Here is a 25,685-nt window from a genome sequence, read left to right as displayed (position 1 = left end):
ACTAGAAGGGCCGAATGGCCTGTTTTCTGTGCTGTAGTGTTCTATGGTTCTAATATGCAGTCCTCCTCCAAGACAACAATCTAATAAAGAGCGGTGCAGTGAGCATAGCGGTTTGCGCCAATGATCAGGACGGATTCGAATCCTGTGCTGTCTGTAAGGAGTTTCCTCATTCTCCAAGTGTCTGTGTGGTTTTCCCTGGGGGCTCTGGTTTCCTCCCACTATTCAAAACGTTCCAGGGGTTGTAGGTCAATTGGGTATAATTCGATTCATGTGTTCAAGGGCTGAAAGGGCCGAATACCGTGCTGTATGTCTAAATTTAAACACTCGGCTCAAGGGTGATTTGGTTTCTGAACACAAAACATTGCTCAATACTTGAACACAGTTTGTGACAAAGTGTGCAGATATTGGAATCGCTTAGCCTGTTCACTCTAATTTCTATGTTCCTGAACACCCTCACCATTCCCTTTTGTTTTGACACCTCTCATGTTCCTCCACAACTTGATGAAGGGCTCCAGCCCGAAACGTTGGTGACATAGCTTTACCTTTGCTACATAAAGGCACTGTTTGACCTGCTGAGTTTCTCCAGCTTTTGGGTGTTTTTTCAATAACAGCAAATCATTATTTTGGTGATGAATGATATCAAGAAGACAAGGCATTCCGAATAACAGTGATTTTTACAACTGCTTGGTTAAAAAAATGCAGGTTCTGGCTTTATTACAAACTCTTCACCCACCATTGTTTAACAGATTCAAAACAAAATTTCAATGGGTATTGCATTCCTCGAGTCAAGATGCAATATGGGCACCATCACTTGTAGAGACATAGAAATGTAAGTTCTGAATGAATACCAGGAAGTTACCTTTTTGGCTTCAGCCAGTTGACTCAATTTTTCATAACATTCACCCAATGCAATGAGCATTCGCGAGTCATTGGGTCTGTGGAGAAAAATCAATAATTGTAGAGGAGATAAGCTGGAGAAGGAGGCAAAGCATCAAGATGACATTCAGCTTTCATTGTGGGATCTGTATGAAAAATCAAAGCCCACCCCCACCCCCCATAGGTTAACAGAGCTACTTAAGGGATGTTTTCTCTTGTTAAATGGCAAGTTCCCTTTAAAGGTAATAGGCTTGACAAATTAAGGATATTTAATAAAATTATGAATTGAAAATAGTGAAATGTAAAATATCTACCTCCTCTTTAACAGCTTTTGCACATCTGGTTCAAAAATCAGTGAAAATGTTTAAAGACCACCCCAATCTATAACGTTGAACACCAAACTACAAAAGGCAAATGAATCCAAGTTTTACATCTGATCATCGTTACCTCAACTGATGAGCCCGTCTGTAATAATACAAGCAGTAAAATGGCATCTTGAGGATTTCATACGTTTGCCCCAGTCCGTACCAAGCCCTGTAATCTCTCTTGTTCACCTCAATGGCATGTCTGCAGGAACAGAAGGCGTGATGCAACGAGCCATTTACTGCAGGCTAATGCCGCTGAAACTAATGACATTTTTTCAGGCCCCAAATGGACTATTGTATCAGATTTTTACAACCCCCATCTCTGGTATCTTGAGGATGAACAGCAAAAGGATCAAACTGAAATCAGGAATGATAAGCATTAATTGATAAAACTCAACAGAGTTCATGTGAGGGGTTGGGGGGGGGGGGAGGAAGACAGATAGAGATTTTTTAAAAATAGATATTGTAATGGGGGAAAACCCTGAGCAAAGAAATACAAAAAGACTGAAAGTAGCTAAAATTGGAAGCAGAATCCTAGAAATAATCTAGCAAAAAGTAAAAGAAAACTTGTTTCCATAGATACTGAAAAAGATTAACACTAGTTAATGTCCCTTATTCACTGTGACAGGAGAAATGATATTGGAGAGCAGGAAATGGCAGAAAAATTAAATGTTTTGTGTCTATGTCAAAGAAGATTACACAAAACATCTTTGGAATGAATGTATCAGGTTAGACATAATGGAAAGCTGAATTAACACAAGAAAATATAGCCAATAAATCTCCAGGACCTGATGACCTGCATCTCAGATTTAAAATAGTTGGCTTGGAGAATTTGTCTTCTTCCAAAGCTCTAGAAACTGCAGATGCTATGCTAACAGCAGAAGAAAAATAAGCTGTTTAGTCACTAACTGTTAGCTCATACTTTCCCAGTTTTCACTTCTCAAGTACAGGTACACGATCTTTTATCCGGAACCTTCAGGGGACAGTGTTCTGAATTTCAGATTTTTCCGGATTTTGGAAAGCCCACCCGAATTGTGCTGCCGTATCCACCCTACCCCTTTCCAGTCGCCTGGCTGTCTCCCCCAACCACCCGGCCCCCTCCCCCAGCCACCCGTCTCCCCGCCCCTTGGCTGCCTCCCCCAACCACCCATCCTTCGGCCGCCTCCCCCGACTGCCTGTCCTTCAGCCGTCTCTCTCCCCACTTGCCGGATTTTGGAGCTTTCCGGATAAAGGATCGTGTACCTGTACCAGGAGTACTGAGGAAGAAAGCTGTAGCCTCCAGAAATACTGGTAAATGGAAAATAAACCAATTTAAAGACTGTATTTTGGAGAAAAGGATTCTCAATAAGAATTGAAGGTTGCGAGTCAAGTAGAAAAGGTTACATGAAATGCTTTTATATTCTAAAAATAATAGACAGACAAGGTCAGGACTATTTAAAACATTAACCAATCCCAACAAGGGCATTATTTCAGCTCATTTTCAGCAAAAACCCATCTATCCAAACGAAGAGGTCTGTGGTAAACAAGCATGCCCATTGGCTAGTTGTTCCTGTGGCCCCTCTCCACAGGCTCCTGATGCTACTCAGTGCAGGACAGCTAAACAATAGGGATATGCTATTTTCTTGTGAATTAAAGCCTATTGGTTTCTCCACAATAGTCTCTTGAGTGACTGATGGTGCATCAAGGTTAATAAAACTAGGAACACAATCCTGGTGAAGCTCAGCAGTGTACTTTATATAGCAAAGATAAACAGCATTTCAGACTTGAGCGTTTCAGGTATGTACAAAATGTGGGCAAGGCACCCAAAAAGGGTGGAGGGAGTGGGGGGGGGGGGGGTGCAAGAAAAGAGAGGCAGGGGAGGAGCATAGTCCCACAGACAGGAGGTAACATAGAGGTCAATAACCAACTAACTGAATAAAGAACATTTCTTCACTGGGAAAATGGAATTCTACAACTCATTGACACAACAAGAGTTATGTCTGAAACCTCCTTAAAAAAAAAATAGAAATGTACTTGAGGTACCATAATCTTTGATATTACAGACCCAGATTACAGAAAAGGTTCTTTGAGAACAGTTAATCTTCTTTGATTATACTGGACAACAAAGATTTTGTTTTCTGAACACTTTTGGGTGTATTTTATAGATTTTGGGCTGCTAATCACGAAAATCACCTTCAAACTTTCTTATCAAGGTATCGTTTTTTTTAGATACAACTAATTTTTGTGATTTCCTGTCATAATTTAAATCTACTTCAAATACAAAACAATGAAGTGAAACTTCATTTTCCGCCTTTGCACTCGGACATCGTCTCTGCTGATCTTGGTGCAGTCAGTAATGAACAGTTTCACCAGGACCATGGAAAAGCAATGTTAGGGCAACTGGAATCCTTCAAAGGTGAACAACGATTGTTGGACACTGACATGAGAGGCATCAGATGCTGACGACAAATGAAAATCAGCAACAAATCATTTTTAGTCAGTTGAACTAACTCAATGTCTCAGCATCATTATGCGATTAAACAAGCTAAATTCAATAAAAGTTAATGTTTCTCCAACTTCCCATGTGATTCAGCAAATCTGAAATTTTCTTTTGTGTTCAGCTTGAAGTTGTCTATCATAATTCACTATTTCAGGAAGCAAACGTTTGAAAAAACATTGTAGTCCAGTGTTATTAATGACATGACAGACCAAACTGTACCCCCTTCAGTGCTGAGAAAATGAAACACAAAAAGTATGCAGATGCTGTGATTGTTTTAAAAACAGAGAAATGCTGGAGAACGCAGTAGGCCTCTCAATATCCATGGGAGGTGAAGATGTATACCCGACGTTTTGGATCCGTGTGGTTCTTCGAGGAATGAGAAAGAGCAAACAGCGCTTAAATAAAAGAAATGGCAGAGGGTGGAGTGTAGACCAACAGACAAGGCCCCTCAACCCTTCCTCCACTACATCAACGACTTTGGTTCTGCCTCATGCACCAATGGTGAGCTTGTCAACTTTATCCACTTTGCTGCAACTTCTACCCAATTTTAAATTTACTTGATTGATTTCTAGCAACACTGCCTCCTTTCTTGATCTGTCCTCATCTCGGAAGACAAACTCTCAACTGACATCTTCTACCAACCCACCAACTCCCACAGCTACCTCAATTACACCGCTTCATACCCTGTCCCCTGTAAGGATGTCATTTCATTCTCTCAATTCTGAAGTTGGATTTCGACGAGGCTGACTGGGTCAGACCTTTCCTAACTTCCACGTATCTAGAGCGCTAATCGGGCAAATTGCCCAGTTAACCCCATTTTACACAGCAGTTTGAAAGGGCCTCCCATCTTCTTTACCCCCAGCTCTACATTCACAAAACCAAACCTCTCCTTATCAATGTGCACCTTTCCTTTCTCCAGGCCTCTTCTCCAGATCCAATGATCACATCTGCACTCTTCCCCTTGCCATTTCTTTCATTCAGGCACTGCCTGCTTTATCTCAACCCTTAAAAGGCCCAGGCCTGAAATGTCAGTAATTGATCTTTACCTGCTATGGACGCTGTGAGTGCATCTGAGTTCTTCCAGCATTTCTGTGTGTTTTTACCCCCTTCAGTGCTGGCTCAACTCAATATTGGAAGTTCTTGCCTCTCTTGCTAGAGGAAGCAAAGAAGCTGACATCATAGATAGATTTAGCCTAGACAAAAGATTCATCTCGCAACAAAGCTAAATTGAAGCTGCCTGTGATAAGTTTGCAACTTGTAACATTACCTGTATCTAACTACAGGTAATGTTACACAAATGCATGATCCAAGCTATATCAAAGTGAGAGTAGGGATGTACTAATTTCCGTGATCGATGAATGTAAAAAAGGATACAATCAATGTGTACAAGTTTAAATGAGTTTTTTTAAAAAAGTCAACTGATATGTACCTGTAGGCTTGAATAGCTGCTGATATGTTCTTCATTTCCATATACTCATGTCCCATTAGTGTCCAGGCACCAAGGTAACGAGGATTTAACTTCAGTGCCCGTTGAAAGTACAGAGCTGCTTTCTCGTGTTGAGATCTTAAACTATAGTAATTGCCTTAATGAGATGAGAAAGTACATTGGACCATAATTTAGATACAGCACCACCAAACCATGGGGTGAAATCTTAACCCATACTTAGTGACGTGATCAGAGCTGCATCATAGTCTGAGCATCCTTATCAAAGGAAGGGGAAATATACTGCATTTTCTTTTACGAGCGTCGTTAGATGAGAACAGCAAAAAAATGAAGACAGCTCAGAATATGATTGAACTAGGATAATGTGTTTTTCCATATAACATTTCAATCTTTACACAGGACAATCTTTGTGCAATAAACAAATGTGCCGGAGAAACTCAGCGGGTCATATTGCATCTAGAGCATGGGTTTTCAAACACTTTTTTTCCCACCCACAGTAATCCCTTACTAATCACAGAGCACCGAGGTGTAGGGAATACTTAAGGAGGAATGCAAGTGGAAAGAAAAAGTTTGAAACCACTGATCTAGAGGAACCAAAGTTTCAGGCCTCAGCCCTTCGTCAAGTAGGAGCAAAGAAACAGGCAGGCACCTGAATATAAAGGTGGGGGAAAGGAAAGAAGGCACAGGGAGCCAATAGGTGGATATGGTGGGGAATAGAAAAGAAAAAAGGCTGAGGTGGTAAGGCAGAGGAGAGGGAAAGGGGTGGGGGCTGGAGGAAAGATGTCAGAGGGAGAGGGAGAGAGAGAGAGAGAGAGAGAGAGAGAGAGAGCGAGCGCAATGGGAAGGGGTTTAATGGAAATTGGAGTTGATGTTTATTGCATCTGGTTAGAGTACCCAGATGGAAATTATTCCACCAATTTGCTGATAGTGCAAAAGGCCATGGATGGACATGTCGGTGTGGGAATGGTATGTGGAATTAAAATTGAGCTGGGAGATCCTTACTATTGCAGTGGATGGAGCGAAGATGCGACAGATCTCCCCAATGTAAAGGAGGCCACATCAGGAGCTCTAGATGCACAAGTGAACTATTGCTTCACTGAGAACCACAGATTGGGGCCACAAATGGCGGTGAGCGAGGAGGTGTAGGTGCATGTGTATGCATTTCCTGTGGTCACAGGGGTAGATTCTGAGGGGGCAATTAGTGTGAAGGAATGAGTAGAAGAGGAAGAAGTCACTGTAGAAACCAAAGTTGTGGGATCACGCTCTTGGTGGCAGTAATTGCAGAAGATAATATATTGAATGTGGAGACTGGTGGGGCAGTAGACGAGGACAAGGGGATTCTTGTCCTTGTTGCGTCTTCAAGCGGAGAGAGCCAGGGCAGATGTGCAGGAAATAGCAAAGATGCGTGCAAAGGCGGAGTTGATGGGAGAAGCAGCAACGTTTTTTGAAGAACCATCTTGGATGTTCTGAAATGGAAGACTTCATCTTTGGAGACAGGAATTGAGAGAATGGAATAGAATTCTTCCAGGAGACACAAGGCCCCTCAACCCTTGTCAGGGTATGGGGGGAGGGGGGGGGGGGGGGGGCGGCTCACCCTTGTAGAAAATACCTTGGAGAGTTTATCCCCTGAGATGGAGAAAGATTGAGAAAGGAAACAGTGTTGCCAGAGATGGACCAAGTGAATTTGAGGTCAGAGTGAAAGTCGGCGCAATGTGGTCGTCGACGAGTTGAGGAACCTTGTCTGTGAGGTTTGTAGTATGTATTACTCAACATAGCCAACAAAAGGCAGGCATAGCTTGGACCTATGTTCACGATAACCCCTTTAACTTGGAAAAAGTGGGATGAGTCAAAGGAGGGAGAGAACAGTTTTGGCCTGTCACAAAGAAAGAAACAAAGGGTTTTGAGACCTTCTGTATAGGGGATGGAGATGTATAGAGATTAGATATCCATGGTGAAAATGAAGTGGTCAAGTTCAAGGAACTGGAAGTTTTTGAAATGATGGAAGCAAAGTGAGCTACTGTAGATATAGGTGGAGGGACTGGACCAGATCTGGCAGGAGTTAGAATGGGGTTTAGCGGGGGAAAGTGTGAGGGGAAAGTGGGGGTGGGGGAGGTGGGTAGGAGACAGGGTTGCCAGAGGTGGGGGCTGCTCCAGGGGTTGTGGGGGGAAAAGAGGAGGATGTGGGGTGTCAGAGGGGAGCTCGATTGTTTAACTTCAACAGAACAATCCTTCCCTTATTTCGCTTTACTCATTATGAAATATGTTAAAAGGAGCAGAAAGAGGAAAACCATGTTTATTGCATATATATATATCTATAGGGACCTGTCTAAGAATTCTTCCAAATCGGATGAAGTGGCGTATTTGGAATGTATCATTAGCTGTGTGACAATAGAGTAAAAATGTAAACCTTTCTATCAAATTTTCACTCTCAGACATGATGACAAGCAATTTTCCATGAGAGGGAACAATAAATACCAAAGAATTAACTGGGACCATGTCCCTTACATCACTACTGGCTACAAAGGGGTATTGACAAAAGCAAGGGATGTAAAAGATTGGGGAAGCTCAATAAAATGGGAGATAAAAGACAGGTTACAAGTCTCAACAAAATAATAGAGTTAAGTAGTTAGTAACAAAACAAATTAATATTTTTGCTTAATAATTTGAAAAAGAAGCCATGGATGTCCTTCCTGTGTGAGACAAGCAGTACTCACCAATCACGCAACACGTTTCTACTCGGTACTTATCAATTTCACAGAGGTTATGAGCCAAATAACTTAGCTCAGGCTTCATGTTCTAATTTAAAAAAAATAAAAGTGGGAATAAACATATTTCTGTCAATACAATACAATTATTAAGTCTTTTTTATTCACTATGGCTTTAATCAAATTTAAATTAGTCAAATTCTTGTGACACATATTACCTGAGGTGACTAGAAGCAGTCTACATATTTTCAAAGATAACTGAAAGAGAACCATGTCATGCTCTGGGAAAACTGATGACAGACAATCAAAATACAGTACAACTCCGATGATCCAAAATGGTCGCGACCAGGCCTCTTTCGGATAAACTATTTTTTTCCCAGAGAATTGGTCATTTTTTTTAAAAACAGCCCAGTAGCAACAGCAAATCACTTGTAACAGTATTCTTGTCCCGAGAATTGGCACTTCTATACCAAACAATGATGCAACCAGCCAGAATGATCTCCACAGTACACCTGTAGAAGTTTTTGAAACTCTTCGGTGACATAGCGAATCTTCTCAAACACCCCACGCAGTATAGCTGCTGGGGAGCCTTCTTCGTGATTGCATCAACATGGAGGCTCCAGGACAGATCATTGAAGATGCTGACTCACAAGAATTTAAGGTTCTTGACCCTCTCCACTACTGAGCCCTCGATGAGGACTGGATCGTGTCCCCCCCAACTTCCTCCTGAAGTCCACAATCATTGCCTTGGTTTTGCTAATGCTTAGCACAAGGTTTTTGGCGTGACACCACTCAACAAGCTGACCCATTTCCCTCCTGTATGCTTCCTCACTGCCATTTGTGATTCTGTCGACAACATGTTACTGTTCCCTAAACCTATCCAAATCCTTTCTGACAAGAAACACAAACTCAACTACAGTGGCCACATGAAACCAGTGGCTTCAAGAACAAAGAGGAGGCTAGAGAGCATGGGCAACTGAATCACTTTGAGTCCACATCTTTCCACAATCTGCAAGGCACATCTTTGAGTCCACATCTTTCCACAATCTGCAAGGCACAAGACACCAGCACGATGAATTAACAGAGTTCTAACACCACCAAACAAGCTCAATGTCATCAAGATCTAGGACACGGGCCTGATATTCCATTCATCACTCCCACTACCAATGCTCTGAGGCCACGTTTTATTCCAATTTAAAAAAGAACTGCAACCTCTTGCCAATTTCTCTCACAAACATGCAACCTTTACCAAACATCAAAGTGTTAAGGAAATTATATCACTTGCAAGTTCCCTTCCAAGTCCCACATCAACCCAACTTCGAATGCATCTTTGATTTTTCATTGTCACTGGTTGCACATTCAGAGACTTCAGACCCAATTGCATTGGACAAATACTTGTGATAGAGACAATAGTGGAAGATGACAACTCCCTCTCAAATTCTCAAAGCCCATTGGCATTAAATGCTGAACAAGTCCTGCAATTCCCGATTCCATGTTCATGATAAAGAAAAATTTAACTCAGCACTAACCAGGACCTAAGCAATTATTTAATGGTTAATCAGTAGAGGCTCTATCCAAAAAAGGGCAGGTGAGCTGGCCAAAGCAAATGACTAAATTTCTAAAGATTTCAGATTTTGCCACATAGAATATATTTAAATTAGGAGGATTAAATGATACCATTATTTTATAATTATCAGAATTTTTCATTGGTTTACATTTTATAATATGAAAGAAAATTAATATTAGGCTTCTTCAATAAGTTAAATGGAAATTAGTTGCTTGGACTTTTAGAATTCCAAAAACTCTTAAAACTGTCTATTAAGCCTTACCCGAACATACAGGAGATTGGATAAAGTGTCCATGTTCTCTATTCTATATGGATCTTGATTCCGTAACTCATTGAAAAGGGTTAGAGCTCTATCAATGTCTAAGGATTGCAGAAAAAGAACAAATTAGCAATTCCTGAACTCAAGATTTCATAATGGAACATATGAAATCGAGAACCTTTCATCCAATAATCACAGGACAGGGCAGTCTAACATTTTTTTGTTCAGCCACAACACACTGACAGTCATGCTGATCTCATAAATCAGAAAAAAAAAGTGGAAAATGTCTGTATCATGGCATCCAAATTAATTGGTATAGATGTGCTATTTTTAAAATAAAAAGTAATCACCAGTTGACGTGACAGACTCAGTAACATATTTCAAATGAATAGAGTGGTATCAGAGGTTAGCAACACAGGTCTTCAAGAATAGCAAATGTCAATAAAAGAATTACTAGTTGAAAGTGAAGTTTAATAATTTTGTGTAGCGGCACTATTGATAGGCTACAACCCCCAGACGTCTAGCAAACCGGCACGGGACGTCATAACGTCATGACATGGCACGCACGGTTCAGTGTTTTAAAAGAACAAACGAGTTCTGATTAACCTGAAACTGTGTGTGTCGTTATTTAGCGTTCATCAGCCACCACGGCATGTTCAGTGGCTACAATTGGTGACCCTGACGGGTCCAAAATGAGCTTTTGGACCATATGGATACTGAAGTTGTTGCTGTTAAGCTACCACCTTCCTGGACAGCGGAACCAGAGCTGTGGTTTTGACAGGCTGAGGCACAATTTCACCTCAGGAAGATCAAGATGGATGCAACTTGCTATTATTACCTCGTCAGTGCCTTGGACCAACCACTGCCAAGAGAGTCGGTGACATCCTGCACGATCCACCAGTACCTGGAGAGCGCAAGTATGACACTCTAAAAGTGTTCCTGCTGCGAATTTACGGCATGTCCCGCAGAGAGAGGGCTGCCAGACTGTTACACATGGAGGAGATGGGTGACTGCGCCCCATCCAAACTAATGGATGACATGTTGTGCCTGGCATCTGGCCAATGGCCAGATATGTTATTCAAACAGCTTTGATTGCTTTAAATTTAGGTAAACAAGAAAATCTGCAGATTCTGGCAACTAGTGCAGTAAACCAAAATGCTGCAGAACCTTGGGTTGGAGGGGAAGGCGGATGGGAGGTGCATAGGCGAAAAGGCAAGAGGCAATAGGTAGATATAGACTGTATAAGAGAAAGCTGAGAAGTGATGAGAAACAGTGAACAGCGGGCTAAAGAGATAGCTCTGATACATGGGAAGGAGATGAGAGCTAGAAGAAGAGAGAGAGAATGGGGAGGGGGGGGGTTAACAGAAATTGGAGAAGTTCAACCATCTGGTTGGAGAATGTGGAGACAGAATACAACCTTTGGTTCCTCCAATGTGTAGGTCACCTCAACTTGTAGACGAAGCCACATACAGGAATTTCAGTGTTGCAATGTGGTGTGGATTTGAAGTGATTGGTCACTGGGAGGACCTTGCCGTTGCAGCAGACAGAGCAAAGGTGCTCAACAAGGCAATCTCCCAGTCTTCATCCAGTCTCCCCAATGTAGAGGAGGCCACATTGGGGTGCACTGCTTCTCAGTTGAAGGGCTGCACAGACATTCAGCAAGAGCTAGCCTCTCTCATTAAAAATCAATTCATCAGGAAGCTTAAACAAAACAAAAAATACTGGAAAAAAATCTCCAGTCGAAGAGCAGTGGTATAAAGAGAGCTCTGTTAACATTCGGGTCAGGTATCCTTTCTCAGAACGGATTCCCTTTTCCCTGATGATCTCTGACTGACGAGGTCTTCCTACATTTCTGTTTGTCCCAGATTCCAAAACCTTCAACTTTCCTTTCCATAGCAGGTCACTTTCTCTGGCAGGTGAACTCAATTTTGGCTTTTATTTTAATTACCTAATTTCCCAAACAAACTGGCAGAATTAATTCAGAAATCATGAATTCTTCAGCATATTTTATTCAACACAACATGAGCTTCTGTGATGGTCTGCACCAATTTTGAAAAATGTTATAAACATGCCCACGTGGGCAGAATTGCTGTCAGATGTCATTGTTTGCTGGCCTCCTGGATCAAAAATGAAGAATGCGACTGGTTTTGACCAGGGAAATCAGGGCAAGCTGGTTCCCATTAATAAATTATTTCACCCCCAGTCACAAAAGATTAACAAAAACATACAAAAAGGGAATGATCAGATAAAACTTATTTTAAAAGTGCACAGCAGTTATTTTTCTGGAACTCGCAGCCTGCAATATCAACCCAAGCTTTCAAAAAGGAATTGGATAGACAGTTGAAAGTGCTGACCTTGTTGAACAACGGAGAAAGAGAAGAACCTCAGCTAAGAGCTGCCACTGGGTTAGGAGTACTGTACCAGTAGAATGGTCTTCTCCTGCTACTATAATAATTCTATCATCTTGAAATGTCAAGCTTCAACTCCTTCTCAGAAATACTGCTACAGATAGAGTAATGGACCCAAAGTTGTCTGGGCAACATCAATGGGTGGAGTCTGCAGATGCTGGAATCTGAAGCAAAAAAAAAAATCTGGACGGGGGTTGGAAAATACTGCATTATCTCCTTAGAGGTGACCAGCAACCAAAATACTGAGGTGCCAGTCAAGTGGGAGCCATCATGTTAGAAAATATCCTGGCAGCCAGCATTAATAATGGCCAATCTTGTTCAATAGGGTTCCAATTTATGGAATACGCAAAGTTGCATCAGTTTTTTTTTTAAATTTACAAAATGGTCTAAAAATGGACTCAAAAAATTTAAAATGAAGGACATCTCAAGAGGATATTTACTCAGCTAAAACATGTACTGATACTGACCTCGAACATTGTGGTAAGCGACAGCAATTTGAGAGATGATATAAGTGCTTTTGGAAAAGCCAGCATCAATTAGGTTTTGATATTTCTGAAGAGCCTCTTCAATTAACTGAAGCTCTGTGTATATGTGAGCCAGGAAGAATTCTTTCATCCAAGTACTGGGCAAAATCATGGGCTTGAGCTGGAAGAGAAAAGCAAAGGGTAACTGGTAACAGCAATGTGCAACAACTCAACCAGAAGCCCAACTTTTCTTTCCAACATCTTAGAAGTGTATTAGGGTGCAATGAAAAGGTTTGATTCAGCTTTTATTCACTTCCAAATCAGCAACACTCTTGGCCACGAGAGCAAAATTCCGTTTACTAATTATTAATCGCAACAATCTAAAAATGGCCTATTTTACACCAAGTTTGCCATTGTAGAAAAATGAATAATTTATTTGCCAGGTCACCACAAATGAAAACATTAAACACTTGCCATCTCTTTGTCAGTAATGAGGTTGCAGAGTTCAAGCCACGCTCCCCAGTGCAGGGGCAGACGGTGTGTAGCTTCCACAAACACATCAATGGCTTCCTTGATGAGGTCGAGCTTTCGTAGAACTACTCCATACCTAAATTACAAATTCTAACTGAATTTCATTCTGTGTAACAATGTCATACCATTCTATCCTGTATACAAGTTTAAATTAACAAATTTATGATGAAGAGCAGCTTGCATTATTACACAAGAGATGGTACGGTGCACTTTTAAATAGTCTTCATGCTAAAGTGATGATCTTTCCTCTAAAAATATGAGGACAAAGGAAGATCAGCACACTGTGTGACTCCTGAAAAACTGCTCAGTTATCCAACAGAATAAACTCTCACTTCAACTCTATTTCCTTATCTCATCCCAATACTCCAAGTTCTTAAAATGATCTTCAGTTATCCTGGTCATAGATAATTCCAGACTCTCCCTACCACTACTGGACCTGAAATCATTTTCACATTGATATGGTTTGGCTTACAAAGTTTCCTCTCAACATCACCGTCAGGTTTGTTTCTCTCCATTTTCACTTGGGCCTCTGTGTTCAAATCGAGTTAGATTTATTAGTTCTAGATCATTAACCCATCTTGTCCAGCTCTGCAATGTCCTCTTTCAATCACCTTCCTTCAGATGAAGGGAAGCACACCCTCTAGCCTTTCCTCATTACTCAGCGTTCCAGCTGTCACCGAGATATCAAAAGCCTTTGTTTCTAGATGTCACCACACTTCTTTCTTTCTCTTTCTCTTTGGCTTGGCTTCGCGGACGAAGATTTATGGAGGGGAAATGTCCACATCAGCTGCAGGCTCATTTGTGGCTGACAAGTCCGATGCGGGGCAGGCAGACACGGTTGCAGCGGTTGCAAGGGAAAATTGGTTTGTTGGGGTTGGGTGTTGGGTTTTTCCTCCTTTGCCTTTTGACAGTGAGGTGGGCTCTGCGGTCTTCTTCAAAGGAGGTTGCTGCCCACCGAACTGTGAGGCGCCAAGATGCACGGTTTGAGGCGATAACAGCCCACTGGCGATGGTCAATGTGGCAGGCACCAAGAGCTTTCTTTAGGCAGTCCTTGTACCTCTTCTTTGGTGCACCTCTGTCTCGGTGGCCAGTGGAGAACTCGCCATATAGCACGATCTTGGGAAGGCGATGGTCCTCCATTCTGGAGACGTGACCTACCCAGTGCAGTTTGATCTTCAGCAGCGTGGATTCGATGCTGTCGGCCTCTGCCATCTTGAGTACTTCGATGTTGGAGATGAAGTCGCTCCAATGAATGTTGAGGATGGAGCGGAGACAACGCTGATGGAAGCGTTCTAGGAGCCGTAGGTGATGCCGGTAAAGGACCCATGATTCGGAGCCGAACAGGAGTGTGGGTATGACAACGGCTCTGTATACGCTAATCACCACAATTACAAACTATGGTTTTGGTTCAGTCCCGTTCAACTTGTTGTTTCAGGAAATTCCACTGAGAAAATAAATGCAAACCCCTACCATCAGATTTCTGAATGGACGATGAACCAGACATACCTCAATTTTCTCCTCTTTTCGCACTAATTTATTTATTAAATGTAATTTATAGCAATGCTGTAAATGCTACCACAAAACAATAAATTTTATAATATTAATTCTGATTCTGACCAATCCCAAAGTACAACTCATGGAACTACGCAGGATTATTGATACAGAGGTTAATCAGATTCATTGCATTTTCTTTTTGCCATAAACTGTACTAAATCATGTGGAGATTCATAGGATAACCCAGCAGTAGACAGCCATATACAAACTGGTACTTACAAATACAGGCCAAAGCCATCCAGCTCCCGGGCTTTGTGTTTTCTGCTCAATTCCACTCGTAATTCCCTCAGAGACTCGTTCTTCACTTGTCCCTTCTCCAAAGGCCCTGCCAAGCAAAAAGGATGAAAATATTGTTGCCATCACAGAGTTAAACAGAGACAGACTCCCAACTCCATATCCCAGGATATGGAATTTCCAAATGAGAAAAGGAGGGGAGGCATTACACTGTTAGTCAAGGCTTATTACTTCAGTATTGAGGCAGGATATCCCTAGAAGGCTCCTCAAAAGAGACTATGTCTGTAGACTTTAGAAACAAAAAGCTCATCGTCACTTTGCTGGATATGTATTACAGCTCTTCCACCAGTCAAAAGATACATATCTACATATATGTAGATAGGTATCAGATTAAATGAAAATAGGATTATTGTGCTGGGATCTCAGTATCCCAAATATGACCTTGTAGTCCCAAGTACAGGTACACAATCCTTTATCTGGACATCTAAAGTCCAGAAAGTTCCAAAATCCATTAAGTCAGGTGTGGGGCGGGCGAGAGACCTACAGCACAAATCGGGTGAGCGAGAAGGGGAGAGACCTACAGCACAAATCGGGCGAGCGAGAAGGGGAGAGACCCGCAGCGCGAGTCAGCCGGTTGCGGGGGTGTGGGGGGAGACCGCAGCGCGTCGGGCAGGCAAAAAGGGAGAGATCGCCAGTGTGATTTGGGCGGGCGAGAGACCGGCAGCGCGTCGGGCGGGCGAGAGACCGGCAGCGCGTCGGGCGGGCAAAAGGGGGGAGACCAGCAGCGTGAGACAGGTGGGCGGGGGGAGAGACCGGCAGCGTGAGTAGGGCGGGAAAAAGGGGGGGAGACCGGCAGCGTGAGTCGGCTGGGCAAGGAGATCGGCAGTGCGAGTCAGGAAGGCGAGGAGATCAGCAGTGCGAGTCAGGAGGGCGAGGGGGTAAGACTGGCAGCACGAGTCGGGAGGCTGGGGGGGGGGAAAGGAGAGACGGCAGTGTGACTAGAAGGGGGTGGGGGTGGATACGGCAGCACAATTCGGGTGGGCTTAAATCTGGCTTTCCGAAATCTAGAAAAATCCAATTTCAGAACATACTGTCCCCCGAGGGTTCCAGATAAAAGATTGTGTACCTGTATTACTAAAGGCTCAGAGTAGTCAAATTTTTTTATGCCTGTCCAGGAGATTTTTTTGACACACTACTGGGCCTCACCTTGGGGAATGTAGCTGGTTAAGTGGAGGGAGTGTCAGTAGGGGAACATTTTGGAAATTGTAACCGTACCTCAGGAAATTTTAAAATGGTTATCGGAAAGGATAGAGATAAATCATTAATTGAATCCTTGAGTTGGGAAATGCCAATTTTATTAACATGTGAGGGCCTGTCAAAGGTTGATTGGGATGTATATTTTCTTGTGTTTACATCAGCATAGAGAGAACCATTCAAATAAGAAACTGCAAGTTTAAGACCAAATAATAGCTGATAAATCACTAATTGAGTAAACAATGAATAATGTCTAGCATATAGAAAGAAGCCAATATGTACTCAAGCTAGGAATCAAAACTTTCAAAAGAACATCAAAAAATACTGCAGAAATGTTTGGGACCAGTTTTCGGTTATTGTTTTTTTTTAAACCCAAAAACTGAGCAGTAGCATCAGCTGCTGCCGGTCCCAGACTTCTCCCCATCTCCGTTGCCAATCCCAAAAACGTTCAGTTAATGGATCATTTCAGTTAACAGAACTTCGGATAAGGGGAAACGTACTGTATTAAAAATGCAGGAAAACCCACAGCCTTGCATTGTTAACACATTAGTGCAAATTACAGCTTAACACTTTGGTGGTCAAATATTCACGTTTAGTTTTTTTTACCTAAACTGTCCACTGTTTCATCGTCCTTCTTCTTTTCTCCAGACTAGAACGAAAAAAATTAAAAAGTTTATCCTTTGCAATCAGAGTTGGAATCACAGCTACAATATGATGGAGATGATAGTTGGAAAAATCTTCATAATATATTGTTTAATCACTTAATTGTTACATCTTGCTATGTGAAAGTCAAGAGGCTGTTTATGAGCATTTTGCTATAGGTTTGAGGGTAATATTTAGCAGAAGCAAATTTCAGTCTAGAGGACATCAGGTGGATTCTTATTTTTAAACATGTTAAACATCTCTTTAGTCACTTTTACCATTTCAAATTCCAGATCTACATGAAATGGAATTTTAGTAAGACCAGCTATGACAAAAAAGAGAAAAACGAAGGTACAGTTGTCTCTAAACATCTGTAAAAGTGCTGATTTCATCAGTAAAAATAAATGTTTTGGGCAGTATACATAGAACACTACAACACAGTATAGACCTTCAGCCCTCAATGTTGTTCCAACCCAAATATTCCTTTTAAAAAAGTACTAAACCCTCCCTACCACATAACTTACTTTTCTTTCATCCATGTGTCTGTTTAAGAGTCTCTTAAATGCCCCTAATGTTTCTGACAAGGCATTCAGGCACACACAACTCTCTGTGTAAAAAAACATCCCTGATGTCTCCCCTAAACTTCCCTCCTTTAACTTTGTACACATGTCCTCTGGTGTTTGCTGATCCAGCCCTGGGAAACAGGCACTGGCTGTCCACCCTATCTATGTCTCTCATAATCTTGTAGACCTCTATCAAGTCTCTTCTCATCCATCTACACTCCAAAGAGAAAAGTCCCAGCTCTCCTATCCTTGCCTCATAAGACTGGTTTCCCAAACCAGGTCACATCCTGGTAAATCTCCTCTGCACCCTCTCCATAACTTCTACATCCTTCCTATAACGTGACCAGAACTGAACACAATACTCCAAGTGTGGTCTTACCAGTGATTTGGAGAGTTGCAGCATGACCTCTCTATTCCTGAATTCAATCCCTTTATTAATGAAGCCCAGCATCCCATAGGCCTTCTCAACTATCCTATTAACCTATGTGGCAAACTTGAGGGATATAAAGATTTGAACCCCAAGGTCCCTCTGTTCAACCACGCTCTTAAGTAACCGATCATTAACCCTGTACTCAGCCTTCTGGTTTGTCCTTCCAAAATTCTAACAACCTCACATTTATCCAGATTAAAATCTATCTGCCACTTTTCTGTCCAACTCTGCATCTTGTTTATATCCTCTTGTAACCTTCAACAACTTTCAGCTCCATCCACAACTCCTCCAACCTTCCAGTTATCCACTAACTTAATGACCCATCATTCTGCCTCTTCACCGAGGACTTATCAATTTTGCTGTTTTTAAGAAGATCCAACATTTCTGCTTCCTTAATCTCCGCGTTATCCAGTGCACAGGCCTGTTTAATTTCAATCTCACCGTGATTAAGGTTTTTTTCTCTTGTGAATACTGATGCGAAGTATTCATTTAGGACCTCCCCAACCTCCTCTGCCTCCAGGCACATGTTGCCTCCTTTATCCTTTAGCAGCCCCAAGTTCATTCTCACCATTCTTCTGTTATTCACATATCCATAGAATCCCTTGGGATTCTCCTTAATCCTACATACCAAGGCCTTCTCATGCCTCCTTGGAGCTTACCCACGTCCTTTTTTAAGCTCCTTCCTGCCTACCATATACTTCTCATAAACCCTTCCTCCTTCCCCTTGACTAGTTGCCTGACCTGTTTCATCAACCTCTCATGGTTTTCCTTTTCCTACCATCTTTTCCTTGTACCAGTGGGACAAACCCATCTTGAACTCTGCACAAGTGGTCCCTACACTTCCTCCATATTACTTCTGCTTTCACCCTTAAACATCAGTTTCTAATTTATTCTCACTAGTTCCTGTCTCATCCCTTCATAATTAGCCTTTCCCCAGTTAAGCACTTTCCCATTTTGACTGTTTAGATCCTTTTCCATAGCTATGTTGATTGAAGCTAAGGGAGTTGTGGTCACTCTCACCAAAATGTTCCCCCACCGACAGGACCTCCACCTGACTATGTTCATTCCCCAGAACCAGACCCAGTGTGGCCTATTCCCTAGTCGGTCGGCCCACATACTGTGTCAGGAATCCTTGGAAACACCTGACAAATCCAGCCCCATCTATCCTTCTTGCAGTCAGTAGATACCAGTTAATATTAGGGAAGTTAAAATCACCCATAACGACAACCCTGCTCATTCCAAAATCTTCCTGTTTTTCTGCCCCTTGGTGTCCCGAGGGCTATTTGGGGGCCTACAGATTACATCCAACACAATGATACCTCCCTTCCTATTTCTGACTTCCACCCACACGACTCAGCGGACACTCCCTCTGCAACGTCCTCCCTTTCTATAGCCACGATATTATCCCTGACCAATAATGCTACTCCCCACCCATTTTATATCTCCCATCATATTATTTTTAACACATTTAAACCCTGGTATCTGCATCAGCCAATCTTGCCCTTCTAACGGAGTTCCATATACTGATCCATGCTCTAAGTTCATCCCTGATATTCTAATACTCCTAGAGTTGAAATATACACATTTCAAACCCTCTTATCTGGCTGCCTTTATATTTTGTCCTCTGTCCTCTTATCAACTCAAGAGCACATAGAATCAAACTTTTTTTCCTTCTATCCTAATCTCTACACTCATTCTGATTCCCCCCTCCCCACACCAAACTAGTTTAAGCCCTACCCAACAGCTTTACCAAACCTACCCGCCAAGATATTGGTCCCTCTCCAGTTGTCTGCTTTACTTTGTGGTATTTAAAAATGTAAACAAAGCACAAGCTTGTGTTAACAAAACACCTTTTATATTATCATGTCATCGCAAAGGGCAACATTACTAATACATGCTTTTGACTGATAATCTGTTCTGTGATGTGAAAATATGATTAAGTTGAGATTTTAGTGTGGGACCAAGAAATTTAAAAGTCCAATTTAAGTTTTTGCAATTCTTACGAGCCCAAGAGGACCCCAAAACCCAGAAACAATAGAAATTCACCAAGACAAATGGTTACTTAAACAAAAGTTGCTTTTAATTATCTTTAAACATGAAAACAGATCAAACACTAACTTATCACTATTAACTTACTTAACCCCCTTCTAAATCTAAGCGCACGTGTATGTAATGTGTGTGTGTGTGTGTATAAGTTTAGAAAAGTTCTTTGATTCCCAGTCCAATCTCACTTTTCACTCTTCCAAGTTCACTGGTTGCAGGCAATTCTTATACTGTGCATAGAATTTAACATTTATGAAGTTCACTAGGTTTTGGTGCTTGAAAGGTAAATGGTTACCACTCAAGAAGGTTCTTGTCAGTTTTCAGAGAGAAATTTGTTAGTCGCTGGACACAAACTGATTTCTTCTAATCAGCCACGTCAATGTCTTGCCAAAGAAACTTGCCCCATCAGGGTTTTCCAGATGATTACCTCTTTCTTTCAGGTCACCACAGAGTTCCTTTTTGTTTCTCTTATTTCAAGTGAAACATTAGGCAGCCAGTCCTCGCCTCTTGTATGGACTACAAGGGCTTTGACGAGGCTGAACTAGCACTCACACCTGTCTTCAAAATGGGGTTTTTCCACAGGCTTGTCAGCTTGTCCTGTTCCAGTCCCACTTGCTGCTGCTGAACTGAAAATTCCCCCCAGAAAAAAGCCTTTTTGACCCTCTCTGTTTGCAAAACTACATGACCCTCTTACAACAGCAACCTGCACTCAGACAGACAGCGGCTCCGCACCTAATCCTTCCAGTTCCTTCATCTGTTGCTTTTCAAAACAGCAATCCATTAGTGGTCTCTATAGGCACTCCCCAAAACTTTTGGAAAGGTACTTGAAGCCGGCCTGTCTGGCTTGAGCAGGCTTTAGTATTTTAAATGAGATCTGTTTTGAAGTGTTTGTATGTGACCTACACTAAAAAAACCCGCTACAATTTATCTCCTTTAAAATATATCTAAATATAATATAAAACACAACATAATTTGTCACACAATTCAACAAAAATTCTCTGGGATCCAGAGAATGGACATTAAATGGGCACATGAAAAAATAATTCTCAATATGGCCCAGCTCTGTTCTCTTTGCTTAAGATGTTCTATCACATAAGGTAATTAAATGAACAGATATAATAAAAAGTCAACTCTCCATTAGATTAGGTTCAATCATTTTTTTCACGGAAATCAAGAATTCCAGGAAGGTATAAACTGCCAGTAGTTCCACAATCAGGCTCAACACGCAAAGCGAGCATATCCCTGCACACAAAATTATTGCTAATATCTGTGACATTAAGGTTCTTGTCAAGAGTAGTGAGAGAAAGTGAAGATAAAGCAGGAAAGAGGGTCACTTCTGTTACAAAAGATAATGAAATTTCTCCTAGATTTTGGAAAATGATATCCATTAGGATGTTAAAGATGTTGAAGCTCTGAATTTTCCCCAAAAGTGTGGAGAAAATGACGTGAAACCAGCCCTAGAAGTGGAAAGAAAACGACTAGACACCTTGAAAGGTCTTAAGTGTGTCAATGCAGTCTTGAAGAAATTGCATGAACAATTAGTGTATTCTTACCAGATATCTGGAATACATATACAGAAAGTAAGCTTTCTGACTCTGACAGCCTTTGAGAAAATACGCCGCTCGGTCATATTCCTTCAAATCAAAGTATGACTTGGCCAGAGTGTAGGCATCTAAATCTGCCAGGTCTTCCTAAAAACAAACAAGATTTAATTAAAGTTATGTCAAAGAGAATGCAGGTATAACCCCATCCTGCATTCTGAACTGAAGTCAGTGGTGGGGAAACTATTAGAAAGGATACTTAGGGATAGGATTTGCACACATTTGGTCAGATAAGGGACAGTCAACCTGGTTTGAGGAGGGGCAGATTATATGTTAATAATTCTAAGGAGCTAGCAAGGGTCATTGATGTGGCTAGGGCAGTCCACCTGTATTTACTAAGGCATTTGACAAGGTCCCTCATGGTAGGCTGATCCAGAAGTTACAGATGTATGGGATCTAAAGTGAATTAAAAGTCTGGATACAGAACTGGCTGGCTGGTAGTGGTGGAAGTCCGTGACCAGTGGTGTTCTCATTGGGATTGGTATTGGAAGCCCTGTTGTTTGTGATATATAGAAATGAAGTGGATGAAAAAATAAGATGGGTGGGTAAGTTTGCAGAGGATACCAAGGTTGGTGAATGTGTGGACAGTGTAGAGGAATAGCAAAGGTCATATAGATCAATCACAGATAAAGGCAGAGGTGGAATTTAATCTGGACATGTGTGAAGTTTTGAACTTTGGGAGATTAAAATATGTGGAATGTATACAGTTGACAACAGAACTCTTAACAGCATAGGAGTGCAGAGGGAACTGGGGGGTACATTTCCATGGTTAAATAAAAGTGGCCACACAAGAAGATATGGTGGTAAAGGTGTATGGTATGCCTGGCTTTATTGGGCTGGGCAAAGAATACGAAAGTAAGGAAATGATATCACAACTATATAAAACTTGGGTTTGGACAGATTTGGAATACTTTGTGCAATTCTGGTCACCCATTACAGGAAGAATCTAGACTTTGGAAAGGGGTGTTTAATTAAAAAAAAATTAGACATAGAGCACTGTAACAGGCCAATTTGGCTCTATGAGTCAATGCAACCCAATTTACAACTAATTAACCTCCACCCAGTACATTTTTGAAGGGTGGGAGGAAACCGGAGCCCCCAGAGAAAACCCATGCAGACACAGGAAGGAGATATAAACTCCTTTCAGACAGAGCTGGATTCAAACCCAGGTCCGGTCTCAATCACTGGCGCTGTGAAACCGTGGCACTAACCACTACACCAACTTTGTCAGAGAGGTTTACCAGGATGTTGCCTGGTTTAGATAGTAGTGCTATGGGGAAAGGGTGGACAAACTTGGGTTGTTTTCACTGGAGTGTAGGAGACTGAGGGGGTGATCTGATAGCTTATAAAATCATGAGAGGTAGTGATAGGGTGGACAGTTAAAATCTTTTCCCTGCGGTAAAGTGTTACACTCTGAAGGACATGTGTTTAAGGTGAGGGGAGGAAGTTTAAGTGAGATGTGCAGGCATTTTATTTTATTTATGGATGCCAGGAATGGACTGCCAGGTGTCATGGTCATAGCAGATATGATAATATCTGTATAATAATATAGGCACACGAATTAGAAGATGATGGAGGGATATCTGATATCTGTCAAGCACAAGCAGCAGTTTCATTTGACATCATGTGCAGCATCAACAGGTGGGCTGAAAGGACTGTTCCTGTCCTGTTTTGTTCTACATTCAATGTTTTGTTAACTGAAGGAATAAACTGAACAGGAATTTTAATTTTACCTTTTCCACAAACACAGCTCCAACTCAGACAAGTGTAAGTTGCATCCCAATGTCACTAGATCTTTTGTTCCTTTCTACATGACTTCAATCTGGGCACCTAGGGTTTGAACATTTATGCACAGAAACAAGCCTTCGGCTCAGTGTGCCCATGCCAACCTTTGTACCCGCCTCTACTAATGCTGTTAGGTCTACTAACGCTATTACGTCTGCAGACTTCAATGCCCTGGTGATTCAAACGATTGTCTAAATGGTGCCTCCATCACCTCCTCATGCAGCACATTCCAGATTTCAACCACTGTAACACAAAATTCTCCCGCTAACCCTCCTAATTCTCACCTTAAACTAATGCCCTTTGATCTCAGACATCCCCAACATGGGAAAAAATGATTCTTACTCTCTAGACTAAGCAAATTGTTTATCATTTTGTAAACCTCTATCGGGTCACCCCTCAGCCTCCTCTGTCCCAGCAAAAGCAAATACTGCCTTTTGAATTTAATACACAAAAGTGCTGCAGAAACTCAGGTCACTCAGCATTCTTGATGGCAGCGTTATAGAACCAACGCTTCAGACCCGAGCCCCTTGCCAAGATAAGAGCGAAAAGCAGGCAGGTGCCTGAATAAATCGGTGGGGAGGGAGAGAGGTAGGGGGAGGAATACAAGTCCACAGGCAGGAGGTCATAGGTGGATATGGGTGGGAGGGCAGAAGAGAACTGGGAAGTGGTAGGGGGAAGGGATAAATCTCTGAATGGAGAGGGAAGGGGGTGGGGAGCTGGAGGAAAGGAAGCTGAGGGATAGGGAAAGAAGGAGAGACAAGCAATACAACCACCTCATAGATGATGTGCTCCAATCCAGGCAACATCCTAATTCATACACAAGAGACTGCAGATGTTCAAATCTGACGCAAAAAGGAATGCAGGGTCTTGACCCAAAACCTTAACTATCCCTCTGCCTTCATGGATGCTGCCTGACATACTGAATTTCTTAACATCCTCGTGGATCTCCTCTACACCCTCTCCAGCTCAATCACACATTTCCTATATCGTGTTCACCAGAACTGCCCACAATACTCAAAGTGCAGCTTCACCAACCTTTTATAAAGCAGTACCATATCCCAGCTGAGGTAGACAAGCATCCCATAGTCTTCTCCACACGCCTTTTATCTGTGCTGCCATTTTCAGGGATTCATACATTAAGATGCCCATTTGTCAACACTACCTTTGTCAACACTACCTCAGGCCTAACCATTTGCTGTGCACATCCTATCTATTTGCCCTCCCAAATGCATCAACTGGCATGTGCAGGGGCGGCACAGTTGGCGCAGCGCCATTACCATGCCAGCGATCATGACTGGGGTTCAAATCCCGTGCTGTCTGTAAAGAGTCTGTACATTCTCCTTGTGTCTGTGGGTTTTCCTCAGGGGCTCCGGTTTCCACCCACCATTCAAAATACCACCGGGGCTTGTAGGTCAACTGGGTGTAACTGGGCAGCACAAGCTCATGGGCCGAAATGGCCTGTTACCATGCTGCCTGTCGAAATTAAATTCCTTCTACTAATGCTGCACTTAATTTTCTAACTAATCTCTCATTAAACTGTCACCTTTATTGACTCCAATTCCCCAAAGTACACACATTTGTAGTCAAATAGTTAACACCTTTTTTTCCAGCAAGTATGAATGAGGTTTTCCTGCCTAAATAAATTAGATATGTGTATTTCTTTTAAACAATAGATTATACCTCTGATAAAGCAGGGAGAGGAGGCAGCTCATCCTTAGGAAGAGGATCCAAAGAGAAGGCCAGCTCTGAAGCCCTGGGTGGATGACATCAGAACACATCAAATCCAGATCTTGCAATACCATTTGTTCAGTACCATAACTTTAATTAGTAGACAACTTAAAGCATCAGAAAACACTGTTTCTTTTGAAATATGTACCTTTTTAACCATCCAGGACTACAGAATCTTACAGCTTACATAAAAAAAAACTTTAAAAATTTTTAGCTTGCCTGGATCAGGAGAAAACATTTTCTCTTGCCACTATTCTTTATTTATATCTGGTAACATTATTCCGCACATTCACAAATGTGAATTCCAGTAGGCATCTTACAAAGAACCATTTGTACACCCCCCCCCCCCCCCAAACATTGTGAAGTAGAATATATTACCTAACTGTGCCACGATATGGACAGGATTCCTGCTGGATACACAAATCTAGCATATTGATGAGGGCAATAAACATAACAAGATTCTGACCCATAATTCCATCCAACATTGAAAAAGAATTGTGATCTATCCAGAATCCTCAATCATATTAGGCTACAAGGACAGATGAAGGCCAATGCTCTTCTGCAGTGAAATCATTCTTATGGGATTAGAGAGCGCTGAACATACAAGACTGGTTGGGAACACAACAGGAACACTTTTGTGTATTGCACTACAATCACAGCATTTGTACACTTTTCTGTTTAACTCCAAGCAGGAGCAAGAGCAGGCCATTTGGCTCCATCCAAAACAATTTTTTTGTTTCCTGTTATCCAGAA

At 41.9% G+C, this 25,685-nt stretch overlaps 2 protein-coding genes across 4 annotated transcripts in view; one reads left to right on the top strand and one right to left on the bottom strand.

The window, feature by feature from the left end:
* Positions 1-25,033, top strand: part of kif20a (kinesin family member 20A) — a 122,426-nt gene extending 97,393 nt beyond the window's left edge. The window contains exon 18 of the mRNA XM_069899213.1: positions 24,878-25,033. Coding sequence (XP_069755314.1) covers positions 24,878-24,922 — 45 coding nt within the window. The 3' untranslated portion in view covers positions 24,923-25,033. The remainder of the gene's footprint in view (positions 1-24,877) is intronic.
* cdc23 (CDC23 (cell division cycle 23, yeast, homolog)) overlaps positions 1-25,685 on the bottom strand; it is a 43,225-nt gene that overhangs the window by 11,536 nt on the left and 6,004 nt on the right. For 2 of the 3 annotated variants that reach the window (XM_069899217.1, XM_069899214.1), the window contains exons 2-12: positions 24,885-24,957; positions 21,372-21,509; positions 16,747-16,789; positions 14,872-14,977; positions 13,042-13,174; positions 12,571-12,748; positions 9,699-9,796; positions 7,879-7,960; positions 5,150-5,303; positions 1,324-1,443; positions 860-935 (exon numbers count right to left, since the gene is read on the bottom strand). In XM_069899217.1, the coding sequence (XP_069755318.1) occupies positions 860-935; positions 1,324-1,443; positions 5,150-5,303; positions 7,879-7,960; positions 9,699-9,796; positions 12,571-12,748; positions 13,042-13,174; positions 14,872-14,977; positions 16,747-16,789; positions 21,372-21,509; positions 24,885-24,957 (1,201 nt within the window). The remainder of the gene's footprint in view (positions 1-859; positions 936-1,323; positions 1,444-5,149; positions 5,304-7,878; positions 7,961-9,698; positions 9,797-12,570; positions 12,749-13,041; positions 13,175-14,871; positions 14,978-16,746; positions 16,790-21,371; positions 21,510-24,884; positions 24,958-25,685) is intronic. The other variant, XM_069899215.1, reaches the window with a different exon arrangement.

The sequence above is a fragment of the Narcine bancroftii genome, chromosome 9 (genome assembly GCF_036971445.1).
Source record: "Narcine bancroftii isolate sNarBan1 chromosome 9, sNarBan1.hap1, whole genome shotgun sequence".
Classification (NCBI taxonomy): Eukaryota; Metazoa; Chordata; class Chondrichthyes; order Torpediniformes; family Narcinidae; genus Narcine; species Narcine bancroftii.
This window is presented reverse-complemented; position numbering and strand designations above follow the sequence as displayed.